Below are 19,790 nucleotides of genomic sequence, written 5' to 3'. Positions count from 1 at the left end.
GTACAACTGAACAAGTTATTTACTGGGCCTGCTTCTAATTCTATTGTTCTGGACAAAAAGTCCTGAAAGAATTTGAAAAAGAAGATCTATATGAGTTGCTTTAACATCATTAAACATGCTAGAACTTTAAAGATGCTCATTTGCAGTGGATTTCAAAATCCAGGAGACTCTAGAGCTCTGACTGAGAAAAGAGAAGTTCCTGGGAAGAAAATGGCATAGTCAACAGAAATATATGAAAGGAATGTATTTGCTTTTAAGTGAAATTTGAAGACTATTGAACTACATTCGCTTAATTGTAAAGTATTTTTAAAGCATGATTTAGCACTTTCCCAGGTAAAAGCTGTGTGTACAAAATTAGTATAAGTTATATGTTGCTTTAACTACTGGATCCCTGTGTTTTCCTGCATCTATTCCAGCAAATTTTAACAGGGTACATTTACTTACCAAATAGTTTATAGTGGTGCTCTCTTCCCCACGGCCCATGTATTTGAAGAAACGATGGTCTGCCACCACCAACATCTTGCATGTATTTTTGGAGTTCTCTGGAATGGCTCTTTTCTTCCGATGGGTGCTTCCTAAAGTAAATATTTCAAATAAACACTCAATACTACTACCACTGCTGCATCTATTGCCCTTATTTAAGACCTGAATGTGAGTGTGGATGGGGTCCTGGGAGGAGAACAGGAATGTTTAGTTTTAGTCTGGGCTTTTTTTTTTTAATAGCTGTTCTTAAATTTTGTCTTCCTAAGAGTCTTCAAACTTACTGTAAGGAAAGGAATGCATAGCAGTGAAACTGAGTTATTCACCAGATTTACCTGTGGAGCTTTTATGGTCATCACCACAGCCTTAACACCTCTCCTCTTCCTGTTCCTATCCATTATCCCAACTTTTGCTGACACAGCAAAGGACAGAGGAAAGAGGGACCAAAAACTCTCAAAACCCCATCATAGCTCAAGACGGATTCCTTGAGTGACCACAGAGGCCAAACAGGTCCCACTGCAGAGTGCACAGAAGTACAAAGTTGTTTTAAAAGACATAAGGAGTGCTGTTTCCCCCCTCCATGCCCACAGTGCATTGAAAGAGCTAATTTGTTTCAAAGATGCTGCTCGACCAAGGTATGGACACTCACCTTCATTTTGCTCCCTGTCTTCCAGTCCTTTTGGCAACAGTTCATCTTCACTCAGCTTTAAATAACCACACACTTTGGGGGACTGCAATCTTGAGAAATCTTTGATATCTTCAGATCTGTAGACCAACAGTCTTTCATCTTCCACATCATCTACAAATCTCCACAGTGGCTGACAGCACAAGGAGAAGTTAGGAACACAATGAATGCAAAGTCTAGATAAGTAAAAATCTTTATGTGTGTACCATTATATCTCCACAGCTCTCTGTGTACACACAAATACACTTCACTCACAGCGACAAACCTACTGATAAAATGACATCCTCAAGAAAGCCAAGAGAAGTCAACTCTCTCATGGTACATGGTAATCCACCAAAAGTCTGAGAGAATCTCAACAGAGTAGTGGCAGCTACCTGATAAAGCCATAGGAGAGACAATTTTTCTTCCCCTCAGAATCTGAGCAAACTGAGGAGGCTTCTCAGGTTCATCTCCTCCCCTCTGTAACAGCATGGAGCCAGGAGGAGATCTTTAACTGTGCTAATGTGGGAGACCGAGGAGTAGAAACTCCTGCAATTAAAGGAGGTTTTGATTTACAACCCTGGAAGAGGCTAGGTCTGGCTTAATTGACAGAGATTTATAAACCTTAAGCAAGAGGATCACGAGCCTGTGTTCCTATAGTTGTAAGTAAATGGGTGTTGATGGAGGGTTTTAAACATAATAGTGTGATTTTATATAGTTTAAGTTAAGAATGTAGATGGTATAAGAGAGACATCTGTGTGTATGTGACATGAGAATATATTGGTCAAAACGCAGCTGCACTGCAGTGAGAAGTGCCACAGGTCATAGGTCACAAATCCAAAACAAAGTGTTGTTTTAAGTGTCTATTGGATTAGAAAGTTATAAATTAACTCTAAATCTTGTGACTTTCACCATTATTCGGAGGTATTGTAAAGCCTCACACCCTGACTGATGTGTTCTGTTATCTTAAACCATAAATCCGTGTAATCGCATAGTCCCATCTCTTGAAATTATTTCCTCTGACGAGTGGAACACACGATTCCAACATGCTAACAAATGCACTCACCAGAAGCACAGGAGGTGGCAGGTACCAGAGAGCCTTTAAGCACACAGCAGAATGTGGGCTCTTTGATGTTCAATAGCTAGCCAAGTCACTCATAAGCATTAAAATTTCTCCAAAACCAAAGACCATGAAATCTCAAGGAAAGACACCAATTCTCACAGCAGATGCATACAAACCATCTTTTTACTTTATTGACAAGTCCTACTATTATCTGAATGTTAAAGCTACAGCAACACCACCAAATACAGCATGGACAGGGTCAGTTCTTTGGCCAAAGCCAAGCAGCACAGACTGCCTGCATCCACAACATAGAGCACCTGGCTCTGGGTCTCCTCTGGCCCTTAGGCAGTGCTCTTGCAGCTTCAGCCAGCCATTATTTAGCACACTGTGCTTTCGCTTCACAGCAAAAAGGTCCCAAAACGTGAAGGCTGTGCCATGCCAGCAGCCCTATGTCTGCAGCACGAAACTGAGGGTTTTGCACACTAAGGCAAGGTGTGAGGGCAACAGTGGTTTACACAAAGGCCCACAGCCTTTCCAAACATACACAACTACCTTGAAAAAAAAGGCAGTAAATGGCAGAGCAGCTTTGTTCATGCTGCCTTTGGGGAATAGACTCAGGCATGCTCCCTCTGTGACTGCACATGGGAATCATCTCATCTGGGGCTGGTTAGCGGCCAAAGCTGACCTGGGGACACCACCAGCAAGGCAGTGTGGGCAAGCCAGAGGCTGCACACCATTGCCTGCACACCATTGCCTGCCCTCAGCTGCACAGACACAGCCAGGCAGGAGCAGGGGCTTGGCTGCACAGAGAGCCAAAGCACACCCACACTGCTCTGCACCACAAACACAAAAATGCTTTACTCCACAATCAAACAGCTACTGTATGCTCTCAATGTAAAACTCAAGTACAGTGATTTGGGCATTTTGATCACAGTTTTATACTTTAACGTGACTACATTTCTCAGGTTTACTCATAATTCTGCATATCCTTGGGTTTGAAGAAAATTACAATATCCATATAACACTCAGCCATAATTACTGTTATTCAAGCCATTCTAATACTGCTTGTGTCTGGGAATATACTGCACTGAACAACTCATTATGACAATCTCTAATTATATATTTGTTGAATATGTTTTTTTTAACCAAGAGTTCAAAATAACACAAACAATGAAAATGGTAAAAAACAAGGGAGTAGGGAAAAATAACCAGATTTTCAGATAAAATATCAGATTTTCAATTAAGCTCTAAGAATGGGCAAACTTCCAAGATGTAACAAAGCCAGTTTTAAAAAGCTTCACAGACATCGACTCTGTTTAGACTGCCACAGTTTGTTAGAGGCCATGATCATCACTAATTACTAACATTATCCATTTCTGCTTCTGAAACCCTTTCCTGTTTAAAATATACCTTCTCCCTGATGTATCCAAAACACACAACTGTCAGATAATGTCACTCACTAATAAAAGTCAACACTTGCAAGCCAAATTGGTTTCTTATTTCTCTCCCTCCTCCCTACTCACCCTAAAACAAACACTACCACCAAATCTAGTCTGAGCTACAGAAGTGTCAACACAACTAACTAGGAACACCCAGAGGAAAAGAAGGTGATTGTCTGGATACAGTTTTCCACAGTAAAGCGTACCTCAATATTGTATTCTTCTCCATCAGTATTGATTCGCACTGTAAAATCTTCATCCCCAATATGTGCCACAACCTTGGAATTATGCTCTCCTTTAACATAAGCATGGAAGAATTAAATTAATTCAGCTGTTTGCATGTGCTCCTGCACACATTACATTTGTTGGGGGCTTTTAATTGTTCCTAAACTTCATGACAAATTACTTCCTCAGTCTCTGTACTGTTCAATTTAAAGAAAAAAAGAAATTAATCAGCACTTCCCCCAAGTCTTAACTTCCTAACAGTCACAGTCAACGAGACTCAGGTTTAACAGGTAATATTGCAGAAAGTGTTGGGATGGCTCTGGGGATTAGTAATGGGACACATAATATTTCTGCCAACAAAAGCAGCGTGCATCTAACTACTATCAGATAGTAATTTCACGGCGTCAGCCTGCATTCCAGTGGGAAAGTCTCACCACACCACAAAGGCAACACAGAAATCAAAACAACTTAGCAGAAGCATTAGTACTGCCTGAAAGTAGAGCATTACATTTCTTTACAGAAAAGTAATCTGCAAAGAACTATCTTTAAGTCTTTTAATTGAACAGTCTGGGCATCAGTGCATCACCTCTACCTTGGCTTTGTGTTCTGGGGCAAGGAACATTCAAGTTCTACATTCCAGACGGAATTAAAGCTACCATCAACTCTTAAAAAAAATAATAATTTGCAAGCTGCTGCTTAAGTAAATTATACCTTTGTGTTCTGCCAAACTAAACACAAGAATCCTATCTTAGGAGCTTGATGCAATAAACCTTACCACCCACCAAACCTAAAAAAATCCCCAAACACACCACAAAAACAAAACCAGATAACCCAAGGGGATAAGAATTACATTTATTTCTTCATTCTAACCATATCTGATGAAAATGACGGAAATACACCATTTACTCTGCCCAAGAGACTCAAGCAAAGCTGTGGTTTCTCAGCATTGACCCATAGTCTACTTCATACTAACCAACAACATGTCCGGTGAAGAAGTCTTGCCATTGAACACGATACTCCTTTTCCTTGCCTTCACCATCCACAATTAATGCTTGAAATTTTTCTGAAAAGTGTTCAGCAGTTGCAGTTAAGTATAATTTAAAGTGCCTGTAAAAGAATTTACTTACATTTATTTTTAAGCAAAGTATACACATAACAGATACATTCAATCTCCATTTTACTGAGGGTCCAAAAGAAGTTAAAAAGCATTAATTCTGATAAGCAGGCTATACTGTGTAATTGATAACTGTAAATATTTTAAGAGTCACAGATGTTTAATTTTAAAAGAAGTTAAAAAAAAATTAACTCCAAAATCCAAAACAGTAAGAGTTTGCTCATGATGTGCTTTATCCATCTGCAGTCAAGCAAAACCAGTTACTGGTAACTATTTAAAAAAAAACAGACCAAGAAATTTCTTCATCTATTTTAAATTAAATTATCTTAAAGTTCTTATTTTCTGACATAATACAGGCAAAAGACCATAAACAGAAATCTGAACTCTGTACATTTTTTACAATATATTGTCACGAAAACTAAACACTATCCCAAGAAGTAAGCTGATAACCTTCTCAAGAAGAAGCCTCATGGGATCTTGGTTTGTGTGGACTTTGGGTCAAAGATTTTTGGCATGCTCCTCTGCAATTATTCTGTAATCATCACCAGCAGTATTGCAACCTCACCCTAAAGCCAGAGTGCATGAGGCAGTGCAAAACAGGGACAGTCAGACATCTGATCCCATTAACCTTTCATAATTGACCCTCCAAACTTAAAAACCACCCTTCCAAACATTCAGAGATTCAAAAATTATGCATAACTTGCATGACATTTGAAGATGACAGAGGGGAAGGCACATGAGAACACAGAAGACGAAGTCAAATGAACAAAAAACTATATACATTTGTTAATACAAAGTATTATTCTCACCCTGCTCCCCATTTCAGATTCACAATTTCAGCACTCAAATACCTGCAAGGCACTTTTCTGACTCTCAGAATAAAATCCCTGCAATCTTCATGCCTGCTCCCTTGTACTTCTCCTTCCCCCTTTCACCTGAGCTTTTATTTCCCATCTTATAACAAAAACCAAAAAACAAAACCAAACCGAACAAACAAAAGATTAAAAAAAAGTATTTTATTTAATGGGACATTTATACTCAGTAGGAAAAGGATTAAACTTCCATGAAAATAAATACAGTGAATCTCTTGGGCAACACACCACACACACTACCCAAACTGAAGGCTGAGATTTACAAGAACCAGAGGACATTCAAGAAGTATTGACAACGTTGCCAGAAGAGGTCTAAGGGATCCAACCCAATCAGGGGAAGTAATCTACATGAAACTAAACCTAAGAATAAGAAATCCTGAATTACTGCCACTTCAGCCATCAGAGCAATAAAACAACTTATTTTCCCCTTTCCTCTGACCCTCTCTGAAGTCATATAACCACACAGATCACTAACCTAAAAGAACTGGCCAGTCATGACAGAAAACAAGACAATTTCTGGGTTTGAAACTGCACATTATTCATCACAAACTGAAGGAAAATACTATGCTATTTCATTGCAGATGATTTAATTACCTTTTCAGGGCTGAAAAACTTAAAAGCCTCTCTACATGTGTCTCAGGCTGGAGGTCCCTCTTCTTCAGTGAGTGTTGCTGGATGCTAGACACAGAAAGGATGTCGTAGTCTGAAAGCATGGACTCAACTGTGTCTGAAAGACCAACAAGGAAAGTTTTAGTTTCAAAAGACTTTATTTCCAAATGCACACATAAAAAAAGAGCAAACCAGAGCCTCCCATTTCAACAGCAAGACCACACTTTGCTCTAATTTTAGGATAACTATTGTACATTTCTGTAAAGGTCCATTTTGCATAGGCAAGTAGAAATCACAGAGTGTGACAAGACACAATCTGAGAGAGACCAACAGAGTTTGCTTCACTTTTTCTACAATTTCTAAGCAACCAACTCATCATTTTTACTGTCACAGCAGTGACATTCAGCAATTCAACTACTGCCCTCCCTGGCTGACCCCCAGAAACTAAATGGGGGAGAATGTCCCCATTTCTCTGGAGTGAATTACTTTCCGCATCTGCTGGTCCACACATGAGTCTGAGGAAGAAAATAGTTTAACCTATTAATTCCCTTGTTTTGCTTTGCTGTTATGAACAGCTTTTGCTACTAAACTGTTTCCATCTCAACCTACAAGTTATCTCACCTTTACCCTTCTGATTCTCTCCCCATCCCATCTGTGAGGAGACTGACACCAAATTAATTGCAGATTGGGACTGCATTGGGCCTTTCTGCCCAACAGTAGCTAGAAAACAGGTATCTGCATAGCACAGTCAAACAGAACTAACAAGGCAACTCATGTGAGATAACCTGGTTTCCCAATACCTTACCATCAAGCAAAATTCCTTCTCCTACTCAGAACATAAAAAGTTGTTCAGAGAAAGGAGACCAAGTGCCTGAATTCCTATGGGAGCAGTACACAAATTACAAATTCAGGTCACTACTCTGCAGATGTTTCCACCATTAACAAGTGCTCGACAGCTGCCAACAGTGTTTGGCTCTTGCTGATAAAGCCTCCTGCTATTTTGTAAGGCATTCCTTCACCAAAGCACCCATCCACACTCCTTCTCTGGAGCACCCACCACCCAGCAAGACACCCAATCACCACCTTGGCTTCCACCAGCACTGAGAGATGCAGTTTCTATTTACAGCCTTAACCAGAGACTCTTATTCCCACATCAATGTTTTCCTTCTTCGACAGAGGTGTTCACTCTTCACTGCATCAAATGAGGTTTCAGGTATGTTTTACGAGAGACTGAAGCGCTTTAATAAAGACATTCTTTATTTTAAAAATTCCCTGTTTTTTTCCCCTCCACTTCCAGCTATGCCGCTAAACCAGACCTGATAGCTACCAAAGAGGATTTTTGTTAAGGAAGACAGCATTCCTTCAGAGCCCCTGGTCACTAGCTTACACCACTCAGCAAAGCCACCTTGTGTGTTTTATTGGACTTTTAAGTAAAGCAGCACCACTAATAAGCTGTTTTACTGGCTATTGTGCAATAAAACAAGATTGCCAACTTGAAATCTAGATGCTTACAGCTCTTGAAATAATATAGGTTTCTTAAACCCAACACTCAGTACCATAATTTATCCCCAGATCCATGCCTGCAAAGCTCAGGAAAGCTTTAAGAACATATACACTGATCAGGGCAAGGGAAGCACCTTGCTTTTCCTTTTGTGAGGGGGTGGGTGGGGAGAACTAACCAGCAGTGTAATAGCACGTGTGTGCTTGTGTACACTGAAGTGAGGAAGGTACAGAAGAAAAGATGACTCTCACAGCCCTCCTGGCCCTGCACCAGACCCACTCGCAGAGCGAGGGATGGGCGACATGGCTGCTTTCTTGGGCAGCAGAAGCCACCAAACAGCGGTTCCCAGGCTTCTTCCTCCCCAGCTACTCCTCCCCAGCCCTTGAGCAACACAGGAAGGGCAGTGCAGTTGCAATTTCCTGATTTCTGTTTACAACCCACAGGTCGAGAGCACCTGCAATTGATTACCACGTGTTTCGGGTGATATGCAAAGGCAAGTTTCTATTACCATATTTTCTGTTGTGGGGATTTTCCCTGTATGTGCCCCACTGCTCCATGCCAGGCAGGGCCTTCATTAGCTTGCCATGTGCTGCAGAGCTGGTTCACTAGAGCCATGCAGTGAGTAAATGGCTAACTCTACCCTCCAAACAGCCCTTTTAAAATTAAAAAGTCTGTTCTAATTAATTGCTTTTGGTCTGGCATCTGCCATCATTCAGAACCACCTAGGAAGGGGGTAGGAACAGGCAGGGAAATGAATTACGAAAAAAACAACCTCATTAAACTGCCAATTTTTGAATTCTTTTAATCAAACTTGAGATTGTCTCACCACAGTCAGCTAGAGCTGACCCCTCAGTTAAAGTGAATGTTGATATACAGGATATCCAACATTGGTTTATGATATGGACCAAGCGTGTGGTACGTGGGGCAGGAAACATGAGGTGTGGTACCACTGCCACACTGTTTGGGGACTTGCCAAGCACAAGGTCTGCCCAAGAGGCACAACCCCAGCTATAAAACATGACTGTCCTTTTGCACCTCTGCCTGTGAAGTACAGACCAGAATCAAGAGAAGGCCATGCCAAAGAGAAAGATGCAGTTGCCACTATGGCCAGACAAAATGTCTCAGTTTCATGGCAAGAGAACTGAGAAGTCTACTAAAAAAATCAGGCTTTTTTATTTGGTAGGCAAGTCCTGCTCCACCTTAATGTACACAAACACCCTTCTGGAAATGCCTCACAGAGACACAGGAAGGGTAGTAAGAATAAGACCTAAAAAGTTCACTAAGATGAGTAAGATGATTCTATCGAAGTAACAAATGAAACACAGGGCACTCCCAATTCCTGTAACCCTGAAACAAGAGTGCACTTGTTCGTATTTCCTCTTACCCTTCCTAAATTTGTTTGCTTTTAATTTTACTTACAACATAAGTAGAGGCTTAAGACATGCTGCTCCCAGACATAATAACATAACTGTTAACTAGCTATGGTATCAGACATGTGGAAAAAATACATTGGTAATACACTCAAACAAAAATTTTTCTGTAAAATTTTCTGTTCATATTGTGAAAATGAATCCATGATCATGGCTTACTGAAAATAAAAGATGAAGTGTCACTATTTTAAACAAAACACAGGACAGTACAGAGTCCAACTGTACAACAGTTTGTGGATGGGAGCCATAGAAAGCATATACTTCTTATTCAAGTTTAAAAATATTTCTGGTATTCCTTCCTCATTATCTTCATTATGGTCCAAAAGTCATTTCCCATGGGCTTCAACAGACCTGAGCTGACTTAGTTTTCCCAAATCACTTTTTTGCGGTTCCTTCCCTTCCACACCCTCCTAGACTTCTGCATTCCTGTCTTTTTAGGGAACGCCTTAATTGCATCCTGATATGCCAAGTATATATTTATTGTCACCAGCCTTCACCCCATGGTACCTTTCTTTTCTGGAGGGAAACTTCCCAAGAACATACAGATCTTGAGTTTGAAAGAGAGACAGGGAAGGAACATTGGTGACAAAGACGATATCCCAAAGCTCTCAAGAAGAAACCCACAGCAGTGATCCTCCTCTACCCCCAGCTTTGAACTCACCAACTCTTCCCTCTTTTATCTCACCTTGTTTCTGGGCTAAAAGCCTCCTGGCACTAGACTTTGAGACTTAACACAGGAAAATAATTTTAATAAACTCTGCTCCAGCACCAAAGAGCTCAAGAATGCACTGGGCAAGAGCTTAACTCCCTGAGTTGGAGGCCACTGCATGTACTTCAAAAGAAGAAGTTTCTCTTTCGGTGCTCAGCTAGCAATTCAAATGTCGCCCTTCTCCAACCAGCTTGGGTTTCGTAAGTACAACAATAAATTCCCATGATCTCATGCCACATCTATTGCCCAGAAACCAACAAGTAAATATGGCAAGTCAGCCATTTCATAAGCATTCTTTTGCACTGCATTATTTATGGAAAGGTTAAGCTTATCTAGAAGCATGACGTTTTAATCCAGAAGATATAATTAATATTTTTAAAAACTCTCTTCAAAATTATCCCATGATAGAAAATGTCCCTACCTAAAACTCGAGATCCAACATTAAAAAAAAAATATTACATTTGGGATTTAAAAAAGACCACTACATAATCAGTGGGGTTTGCAGGAATAGTTGCAGTTATTTCTCCAATCATCCCAAAGGGAATAAAAGCAGAAATAATTTTTCTGTCAAAGGCAGAATGGGATAACAAACCTACAGGGAGCAGTCCTAGGACAAGCACTGCGAACACACTCAGGAAGGATTTTGCAGTGGGACGGTTAAATCAGTGTCATCTCCCAAGACTGAGAAAAGGGCTCCAGACTGTATTTCATGTGGCACTCATCAACTACATCTGGGTTCTGATCTCAAGCTGATTTCCAATGAGTATCAAATACCTATCAAAAGCTTATGAGCAGCTGACTAGTAACAATTTTTCTAATTCAGCTGAGAAGTGACTGAATAGTTGAAGGGCTTCATATTGTTTATTGTTACTATTTCATTTTATATGCTCTTCTTAGTACATTAAAATATTTTAATTAAAGTAACCAAATATAGTAATTTGAAATATAATTCAAAGTCTCAGAATTTAGACCAGGAAACACAAACTGGAGTCTTTCCAACCAGAACCACAAGAGCTAAAGCAGGTCTCCATCACCCTACATAAAACAGCTGCCCCTGTGTTTGTGGTAACAGCTGCTCACTGGCTGCAATACAGCCGGATTGTATGGCTGCAGCACCAGTCCAGGGAGTGCTAATGGAGAAGGCAAATATATTAACATTTCAACTGGGCACACAAATGGTCTGTGCCAGCAGGAGGTGATGCAGCCATGCCTAAATGTTTGTGGGTACCTTCTCCGAACAGCTTATGCTGCTTTTAGGAGACTGCCGATGAAGAGGACGCATTGAGAAGGTTCATCTGTAACAGCTCCTTGCATGTGCTGTTACATCCTTCTGCAGTACATCTGGTACAGAGCCATTGCCAAAGACACAATACAAAGTGAATTGAAACACTCATCCCACACAGAACAGCCCATGGTTTTAACAGTTTAGATAAACCACGTTTATTTGTTTCCACTGAAGAGTGGTTGCTGTTTTGCTCATCAAGAACATGGAAAGAGAAGAACTTGTGTGAGAAACAAGTTCAAAGCAAGAACCAAATACATGTCAGTGTTCTAATACACCATAACAAGATAAAGGTTTACACTCTGTTTGAGCACATTTCTGGACAAACCTGTTACTAAGAATGGCCAGCCAAGTCAGCACTGCTGAACGTTTAGAAGGCATGTTTTTAACTCAGTCTCAGCTGCACCAAACTCGTTAAACCACGTGAGAAAACAAGGTGCCCAAACTCACTCAGTCAGCAGCAGATGAAGCCTCGGGGTACGGTTACCCAGCCCTTAGGCTGGGAGGGCAGGGATGCTGCTGCTTTATTGTCCAGCAGCTACTCCACAGGGCACTTCTCCTGCAGTTACACTGGGCAACTACCCTCTCCTTATCACACATCCAGACATGCCAGTGATGGATATAATGGAAAACCTAACAGCTTACTAAAAACCCTTTAGCTCATCTCAGGAAAAACTTGTTCATGAAGCTGCACCTTTATACTACTCCAAAGTTTTTTTCCCCACAGTAAAATAAACATCTGTTTCTGGGCAGTGGGAATATTTCCTTGAGGGCGCAAATTCTGTTTAGCCGAAGCTGTACAGGTAATTTTCTGGTGGTTTTGAATACAGCTGAATACCCACAATGGCTCCTACATGTTACCTCACACACTTCCAACCTTGCAAATTATCTCCTTCACTAAGCAGGTCTTAAATAAGGACCAGAGAGGAACAAAACTTACACTATTGGATCTACTCAATTTAATAACAGCCTGTCCTACTAATGACAACAGATGACTTTTCAAATTAAAAAAAAAAAAAGCAATATCCTGCCAAATACTGACATTATTAAAAATAAGGAAGTCCACTGAATCAACATCCTCATAATTAAAGTGAAACAAGGGCAATTCAGCCATTCCATCTTACAACAGAACAGCATCATATGACTCGATGCTCAAAAAAACCCAACGTGACCCACCCCCAAATCACATGCTTTCATACATCCTGCAGAGAGGAACTGCCCAGTCACAGGATGCAGTGTTCTCTGGAAACAGATCATTTGTCTGGCTCTCAAAAAACTACAAGCCTCACTACTGTACAAAGATACCACATCACAAAATCCTGCTGTGTCACAAAATAAGTTTGAGTGGAGCTGATTCTAGGTAGACAAAAATTACTGTCTAGACTACACTTGTGAGACCAACCCCTTCACTTCTGACTGCATTTCTTCTCCTTGTAGATACAAATTTGGACTCATTCACATACGATCTTCCAAAATTCGAGGCACATCACAGGTACTGAGGAGAACTTTACTATTTCAGTAACAGCCTGAAAAGGTGAGAAAGGAAACCAAGGGATATCATGTTCTTGTTCAACACATCAGTAATTATGGATCAACATCTACTGGGTGGCAGCTGCAGGTGCCTCCCTTCATAACAGAGCGCCCTTGTCTTCCCGCTTCCCAGTCCATGCACCTACATAGGTTAAAAATGCAAATATCAAGAAGGGAAAAAAAGTACAAATAATGTATATTAAGACAGCACAGGAAGACAGGGATGGATACTGTGAAGAGATGCAGCGCACAGGTGACAAAGATGGGCAGTACTATCACATGTATCTGCAAGAATAAAAGATATCAGGAAGACCATTAGAACCACTGAGAGGGACATTAAACCACTGATGCAGGACATCCCCAAACCAGACAAGTTCATGTGCTGCACATGAAAATCACAGAAAAGGACAGCAGGATAACAGCTCTTCGTTAAAGAAACCTGGTTCTTGGTTTCACAGCAAAGCACTTCCCATCATCAGTCTGGCAAACTCAGACTCCTACAGCTTATATAAAAGCTGGGGGGAGAAAATCAACCTGTTTATAACAGAAGTTAAACATAAACTTCTATCTCTATCTGCTGACTACTAAACACACAACTAAATCCTAATGTAAAGTCAGAATGCCAGAGTGTTAAGAGTATGGCTCCCTGTGCTTCCTCACTCAGCCCTTCCAGCCACAGAGCAGAAATCCATGCTGGGGCTTCTGCACATGCACACAAATTCCAGAGTGGCAGAAGCATGAAACTGAAATGAGTCACTGCTGCCATCAGCAGTGTACAGCAGCAGTGAAGTTGTCAGTTTTTACAGCGGGAGGAAAATTAAACCACCCCAAATCTTAACTGCAAACAGGAATTTTACTTTTTGTCTGCTTAAAGGTCAGAACAAATTGGGACTACTGAAAACCAAACTCATGCTGAGCACCGGATTATGTTCCCATTACAAAAATCTTGCAACAGTTAAAGGTAATTCTTATTAATTAGACTTTAATGTAGCATTGACATTCTTTTTGTTGACCTTGAGTACTTCTCACAGAAATTACACTTCAATCACTTTTTTCAGTTGGAAATGGAAACACTGACCTATTCATATGAACAAGTGAAAACAAATCCAAGAAAAGTACTTGAAAACCTTGATAATAAGTAACTTCATGGAAAAGATTGCTAATCCACAACACAAAAATAATACTGATAATTTGCATTGAATAAGGCCATGTCTACACCAAGCATTTGCTGTTTATACCGAGACAAAAACACTGCATCAACGAATTCCTGTAATGATTTTGAAATAACCCCGCCACATCCTGGGAAAGGATCACATGCTGTGGGATTGTGTGTCCTTGAATTCTCCACTATGTGATGCATGGTGAGAAACACTCTCAACCTTCGGCTTTTGGGGACAAACTGCAAAACCAGCTCCATCTAAAACAGTAGTCTTGCTTCAAAGGATGTCCAAATGGGGCAAGAAACAGTAACAGAAAAGGAAGATCCTGGTAGGGAAATGAATCATTTGACCTTCACCTAGGTCTTGCCTTAGTCTCCAACAGAAGCTTCAGTTCAGCAGGATAAAATTTAATCTTGCATAAAGATTTTTGTCACTAATTATCTCACTGCACATTTTTGACACCAAGTTAAACTTCCAATCCCGTAACTCCCTGCCAGCCAGTTACATTTTGGACTTCCTGCATTTTGTCACATCAAGCGTGAAGAATTCAAAACTGACTGCAAATCAATTTATGCTGCCCTCTGTATCACTTAGCTCCCCTGGTTTATTCATCAACACCACTACCATTTGTTTTTTCCAATCAACAACTTCTAAATCCTAGTCTTCTGATGTGCATTAGGTAGGTTTGCACTGAACCATTTGTCATTTCTCCAGCTCACACAGCTGTTCTGAGTTCTGCATGGTACTTCTGCAGTGTGGAGAAAAAACTGCTGAAAATCAGGGTACTTACCTCAGATTTTAGTAGTGCAATTTGGCAGGTAGAAAAAGACCCCGAAGTGAGTGATTCAAAGAATATCATCTGCCCAGCATAGGAACAACTATCTTATTTTAGTTCCCTGCCTAGCTCGTGATAAAAAGTTCTCATTCAAAGGAGGTAACAGTAGAGTAAGACACACTTTACATCTAGACTCTGTTGGGGGTAATCCTGGATACATGCTGCTTAGTGGCAGCACACGACTTGTATCACTGTGCTGTAATACAGATCCAAGCAGTTCTTTAGTTATATTCAGTGACCTATTCACCTATTCAGTACCCAAGCTGGATATTTGCACTGTTATTCTTTTCAAGTACGTTCAACTCTGTTACCATCCAGATATGTCTGAACTCCAAGACAAACAGCATAAATATTTTATAGCTATAAAAAAAGTATCTTCAGAGATAAATGACAACAAAGAGAAAAATTTTGAAAGAGCTGACACTAATTTTTCAGGGGCCAAACTACAGTATCAGTCACTGTACTGACTAGTAGAGTCCCATTTCTCTAGAAATTAATCCCTGATGTCAACATTATTAAAAAGAGTATACCGAAAGACAAACTGAGGTGCATAACCATCCTGCCTTCATCCCTCACCTGGAACACAACCACTTCCACCCCCAAAAACAAAGGGGCAGGTGCTCAGACAGTCACACTGTGAGCTGCTCTACAATAATGAACTTCACAAGGAGAAAACATACCCTTTACTGAAAATAAAACAAAACCAAACAAAAACCCCAAACCACCAAAAAAAAGGAAAGAAAAAAAACCCAAACAAAAAAAGAGATTACCTTCCAGACAGCTCACATTCCATGAATCCACTCAAAGGAATGGGGAAGGGATTGGAAAGCTGAGGTCAGGTTGTGGCAGTCCCATTTTAGATCAGTTTAGACTCCTGGAGCACCACACCCTAAGATTACTTCAGATGAAAAAAGCTGGAAAATGACCCACATCTTTTTATCACTTATTCTATTCTTTGTCAAATTGTTTTTTCATGGTACAATTTTTTTTCTTCCTTGAAAAACCGAACTCAGAGTAATAAGCAAGAAGTTCTCAACATAAATCACAAAATGTTAGTTCATGAAACTTCCTTAAGGATAGTGCTTATCATAAATCTGATTTCAGTTCCCAAAAATTAAGCAGTGGTTAAACAGAGCTTTCAAAATAATAACACTCAAATTATTAGAAGGAAAAGATGATATTTAGAAAACCAAGCTGTAAGATGAGAACAACAGAACTCCAACAAAAAGATGAACATAAAAACCATAATAAAACAGGCAAAAGTATTTTAAAAAGCAGCATATAGCTAATAGTTGAAATATTTTTTATTTTATGAGAAGAAACCACACAGCTAAATAACCAAAAGGGCTTGTAAAACAAGTCAGCTGCAAATACAGCCCCAAGAATGGATGCTAAAGGCCAGTACCAAGAAGTAAGGCAGTAATTGACCTTAGTACTCACTGCAGAGGAGATTGAAAAGTTCCCCAAAAGCTTATCATGATAGGATATATGTAAAGACCTGTGTTCAAGACCCAGGAAAAGAGGCTTTATAATAAGTCTAGAAAATGACCAATAAATCAGCAGGATATGAATGTATCAACCCAAGAGTTAAAAAGCACTGCTAAAACAGAACTGGTCAACTACTAACTGTGGTGTGGGACTACTGTGCCACTGGTGTAGAGCAGGGGGTCTGAAAGGACCAATTTCCACTCCAGGTACCATCTAAGGGCTAATCAACAAATACATTCAATGTCCTGACCTGGCAAACAGATAATAATAACAACAAAGTGTAAATTACTAGACCCAGGGCTAAATAAGATACATGGGAAGTAGTGCCTCCTATGTATTAGCATATATATATGTGTGTGTGTGTGTGTGTATGGGAGTAAAGTGTGGATAGAAGTAGCAGCGAATGTAGCACACATGGATTTTTCAAGCTCTCTCACAAAACACTTTTGTAAATTTAGTTTACTAGACAACGAAACAAAATGTGTGATAAAATTCAAGGTATGAATGTGCAAAATAACACATGAGGAAAATAATTCCTCACTGTATTTACATAGCCAAGTATTTCAGTATAATTATTACCACTCAAAGCAAAAAAAAAATAGCAACAAAACAAAACAACAAAACCCACAAAGAAAATAGAGCTTGGAGTGACTATTGAAGATGAGAAACTACTCAGAAAGGAAACAAAATCAAAAGCACTCATCATTACAAATTTATGCTGCCTTTGTATTACAAATGGTGTCCTGCAGTCCTGATCATACATCTCAAATAAATAAAAATCCAACACAAAATATATAGAAAAAAGTGACCAATAAAGTCATGATTCTTTCCTCATACTAAGAATTATCATATAGATTAATATTTTCTCACTTAAAAAAAAAGATAGTACAAATGAGACAAATTACATAGGTATGTAAGTCACTAAAGGCGTGAAGAAAATCAGTAATTCTTCCATATTGACGATTTCTGACAGCAGAAATGGTCAACGTTTAGAAAAAGAAGAAAGAAGGTTTTCCTCCATGCAGTATTTCATAAAATTGAATAGCTCAGAGTCCAGGCATGGTGGTACATGAGCCAAGAAAATAAAAGCTGTCATATAAAGACTGCGCAAACTCATAGCAGACAGGTCCTTTAAAAGGCATGGAGATCTGACAGCCCAAGATGCAACCTCTGTTCAGGACCTCACTGACCTGCCTGATGTTGAAAGGACACGCTGTGTTTGTTTTGTTTCTATTACACTTCCTGGAGCATCCACCACTAAGCCCCATCCTTCCCAGGTCCCTGCAGCCACCAACTGCTGAGGTGTGCACAGAACCACAAATCCACCTCAGGTGCAGGAGAGGGCAGAGGTGCACCCTGGACACCTGTCAGAAACTGTGCTGAGAGATCTAAGCCAAGAAAGGAGACTTGGAGCAGTCCCTGCTGGCCTCACCGACTGGAGGCAGGACAAATATCTCTGAGAATGTACAGCTGATTAATCACTGGAACAGTGTTTGGAGACTGTCTTTAGACAGTTCAGTTGTCAACTTGAATGTCAGCATCATCACATCTGAATCCTCACCCTGCATAGTGATGGACTCAAGGAAACCAACAGAACTTATCACAAGATCATTTTTGTACCTTTGATTTTCAAAACATGAGTTTTCATGTGGGGCCAGACAAAGCTTTTAAAGGAAACAAAAATTTTGCTGCTCCAGTGATGAGGAACTACGGTAGAGAGGAGAAAAAATGGAGCAAAGACAAGGATCCAAGAAGTGTGTAAAAAATGGGTCTTAAGGGCTAGACACGACCACTGCCTCTTGCAAGAGCCCATCTGCCATTTCAGTGACAAGCTTTTGCTTATCAAACAAAAGTCTGCAACTTCTTCATTGCAAAGCAGCTCAGACACAAAACTGTTTACCGAAGTTAAATAAAGCAGCGGTTCTCCTCCAGTCAAGCTTTTCTAGAGGTCACTTTCAGCTCCAATGGCTTCGGGCTCTCTGGTGACTCTCCAGACAGAACTGTGAAGGGAAGCCATTTATATGATTTTGCCCAGTGAGGTTGTGCAGTCTCCCTCACTGGAGATAGTCCAGAACCGCCTGGATGCAATCCTGTGGAATATGATCCAGGATGACCCTGCAGGAGCATGGAGACTGGACCAGACGACCCACTGTGGTCCCTTCCTACCCGACGTATTTTGCGATTATCCCGCCTTAACAGAACGCAAACTCCTGTGAGGAAAACTCTTCAGCAGACCTCGAGAGTGAAGACAATGGTGTCTCCCTGCCTCCCCGCAGCGAGCAGTAACCCCAAACACGGCCCATCAGCGATGCCTTCAGCAAAAAGAGTGCTCTACCCCACTCCACACATCACCCATCACTAACCCCCGGCAGAGGCGGGGGTGCCGTGCCCCCCCCCCCCCCCCCCCGCTCCGTTGCAGTGGTCTCTCCCTCCTTCTTCCCTCTCTCCCCTCCCCTCCGCGGTTGCCGTGGTCGCGCCCTGCCCTCACCGTAGCGCTGCGGGCGCTGCGAGTGCCCCAGCGCCTCCAGCCCGCCCGGCCCCCACAGCAGCACCAGGGCCGGGACGAGCCACAGTCGAAGCCTCATGGTCCGGGCGCGGCTTCCTCCGGCACTGCGCGCCCGTTCGTTCGCATCCACTCGGGGCAGCTTCGCCTTCCGCCCGCTGCGCCGAGCCCGCCGCCCTCCTGGGCCCGCACCCGGAAGCGCGGCAGCTGCGCGCGGGGCATTGTGGGACGGGCAGGGCCGCCATCTTGAGCGGGGGGCGGTGCGGAGGGGAGGCACCGGCTCTGCTGTGGGGGCGTGAGGCGGTCCGTGCTGCCCTCATGGAGACGTGGGATGGGACAGAGCCTAAGGGATTACAGTGGGGCGTCTGCCCCAGCCTCCCTGCTCCTGCAGGGTCATGGTAAACCACATGGCACAGGATCGCATCCAGACGGTTCTTGAATATACTTAGGGAGGGAGACAACACGGCCTCTGGACAATCTGTTTCAGTGCTTGGTCACACACAATAAAGTTCTTTCTCATGTTCAGGTGGAACTTCCTGAGCATCCATTTCTGCCTGTTGCCTCTTTTCCTATTGCTTGGCACCACCAAGAGGAGTCTGGCTCCATTCTCTTGACACCTTCCCTTAAGATAGTTAAACACATTGATGAGGTCCCGTCTCAGCCATCTCTTGTGACTGAACAGGCCCAAGTCTCTCAGCCTTTCCTTGTAAGAGAGATGCTCCAGTCCTGTAATCATCTTCGTAGCCTCTGCTGGACCTGCTTCAGGAGCTCCATGTTTCTCTTGCACTGAGGAGCCCAGAACTGGACACAGAACTCCAGATGTGCCTCACTAGGGCTGAACAGAGCGGCAGGATCACCTCCTTCCACCTGCTGGCAATGCTCTTCC

The 19,790-nt window shown here is 41.6% G+C and overlaps 1 protein-coding gene across 1 annotated transcript in view; it reads right to left on the bottom strand.

The window, feature by feature from the left end:
- Positions 1 to 19,128, bottom strand: part of ADAM17 (ADAM metallopeptidase domain 17) — a 35,585-nt gene extending 16,457 nt beyond the window's left edge. The window contains exons 1-6 of the mRNA XM_042033046.1: positions 18,890 to 19,128; positions 6,452 to 6,584; positions 4,845 to 4,978; positions 3,853 to 3,941; positions 1,130 to 1,298; positions 445 to 575 (exon numbers count right to left, since the gene is read on the bottom strand). Of these exons, the coding sequence (XP_041888980.1) occupies positions 445 to 575; positions 1,130 to 1,298; positions 3,853 to 3,941; positions 4,845 to 4,978; positions 6,452 to 6,584; positions 18,890 to 18,986 (753 nt within the window). The 5' untranslated portion in view covers positions 18,987 to 19,128. The remainder of the gene's footprint in view (positions 1 to 444; positions 576 to 1,129; positions 1,299 to 3,852; positions 3,942 to 4,844; positions 4,979 to 6,451; positions 6,585 to 18,889) is intronic.
- Between the last annotated feature and the right edge of the window lie 662 nt (positions 19,129 to 19,790).

This window comes from Corvus kubaryi, unplaced genomic scaffold, assembly GCF_017639235.1.
Source record: "Corvus kubaryi isolate FWS band 111438036 unplaced genomic scaffold, C.kubaryi_AGA036_p1.0 37354, whole genome shotgun sequence".
Classification (NCBI taxonomy): Eukaryota; Metazoa; Chordata; class Aves; order Passeriformes; family Corvidae; genus Corvus; species Corvus kubaryi.
The sequence above is the reverse complement of the archived record's forward strand: the minus strand, read 5'-3'. Positions and strand labels throughout refer to the sequence as shown.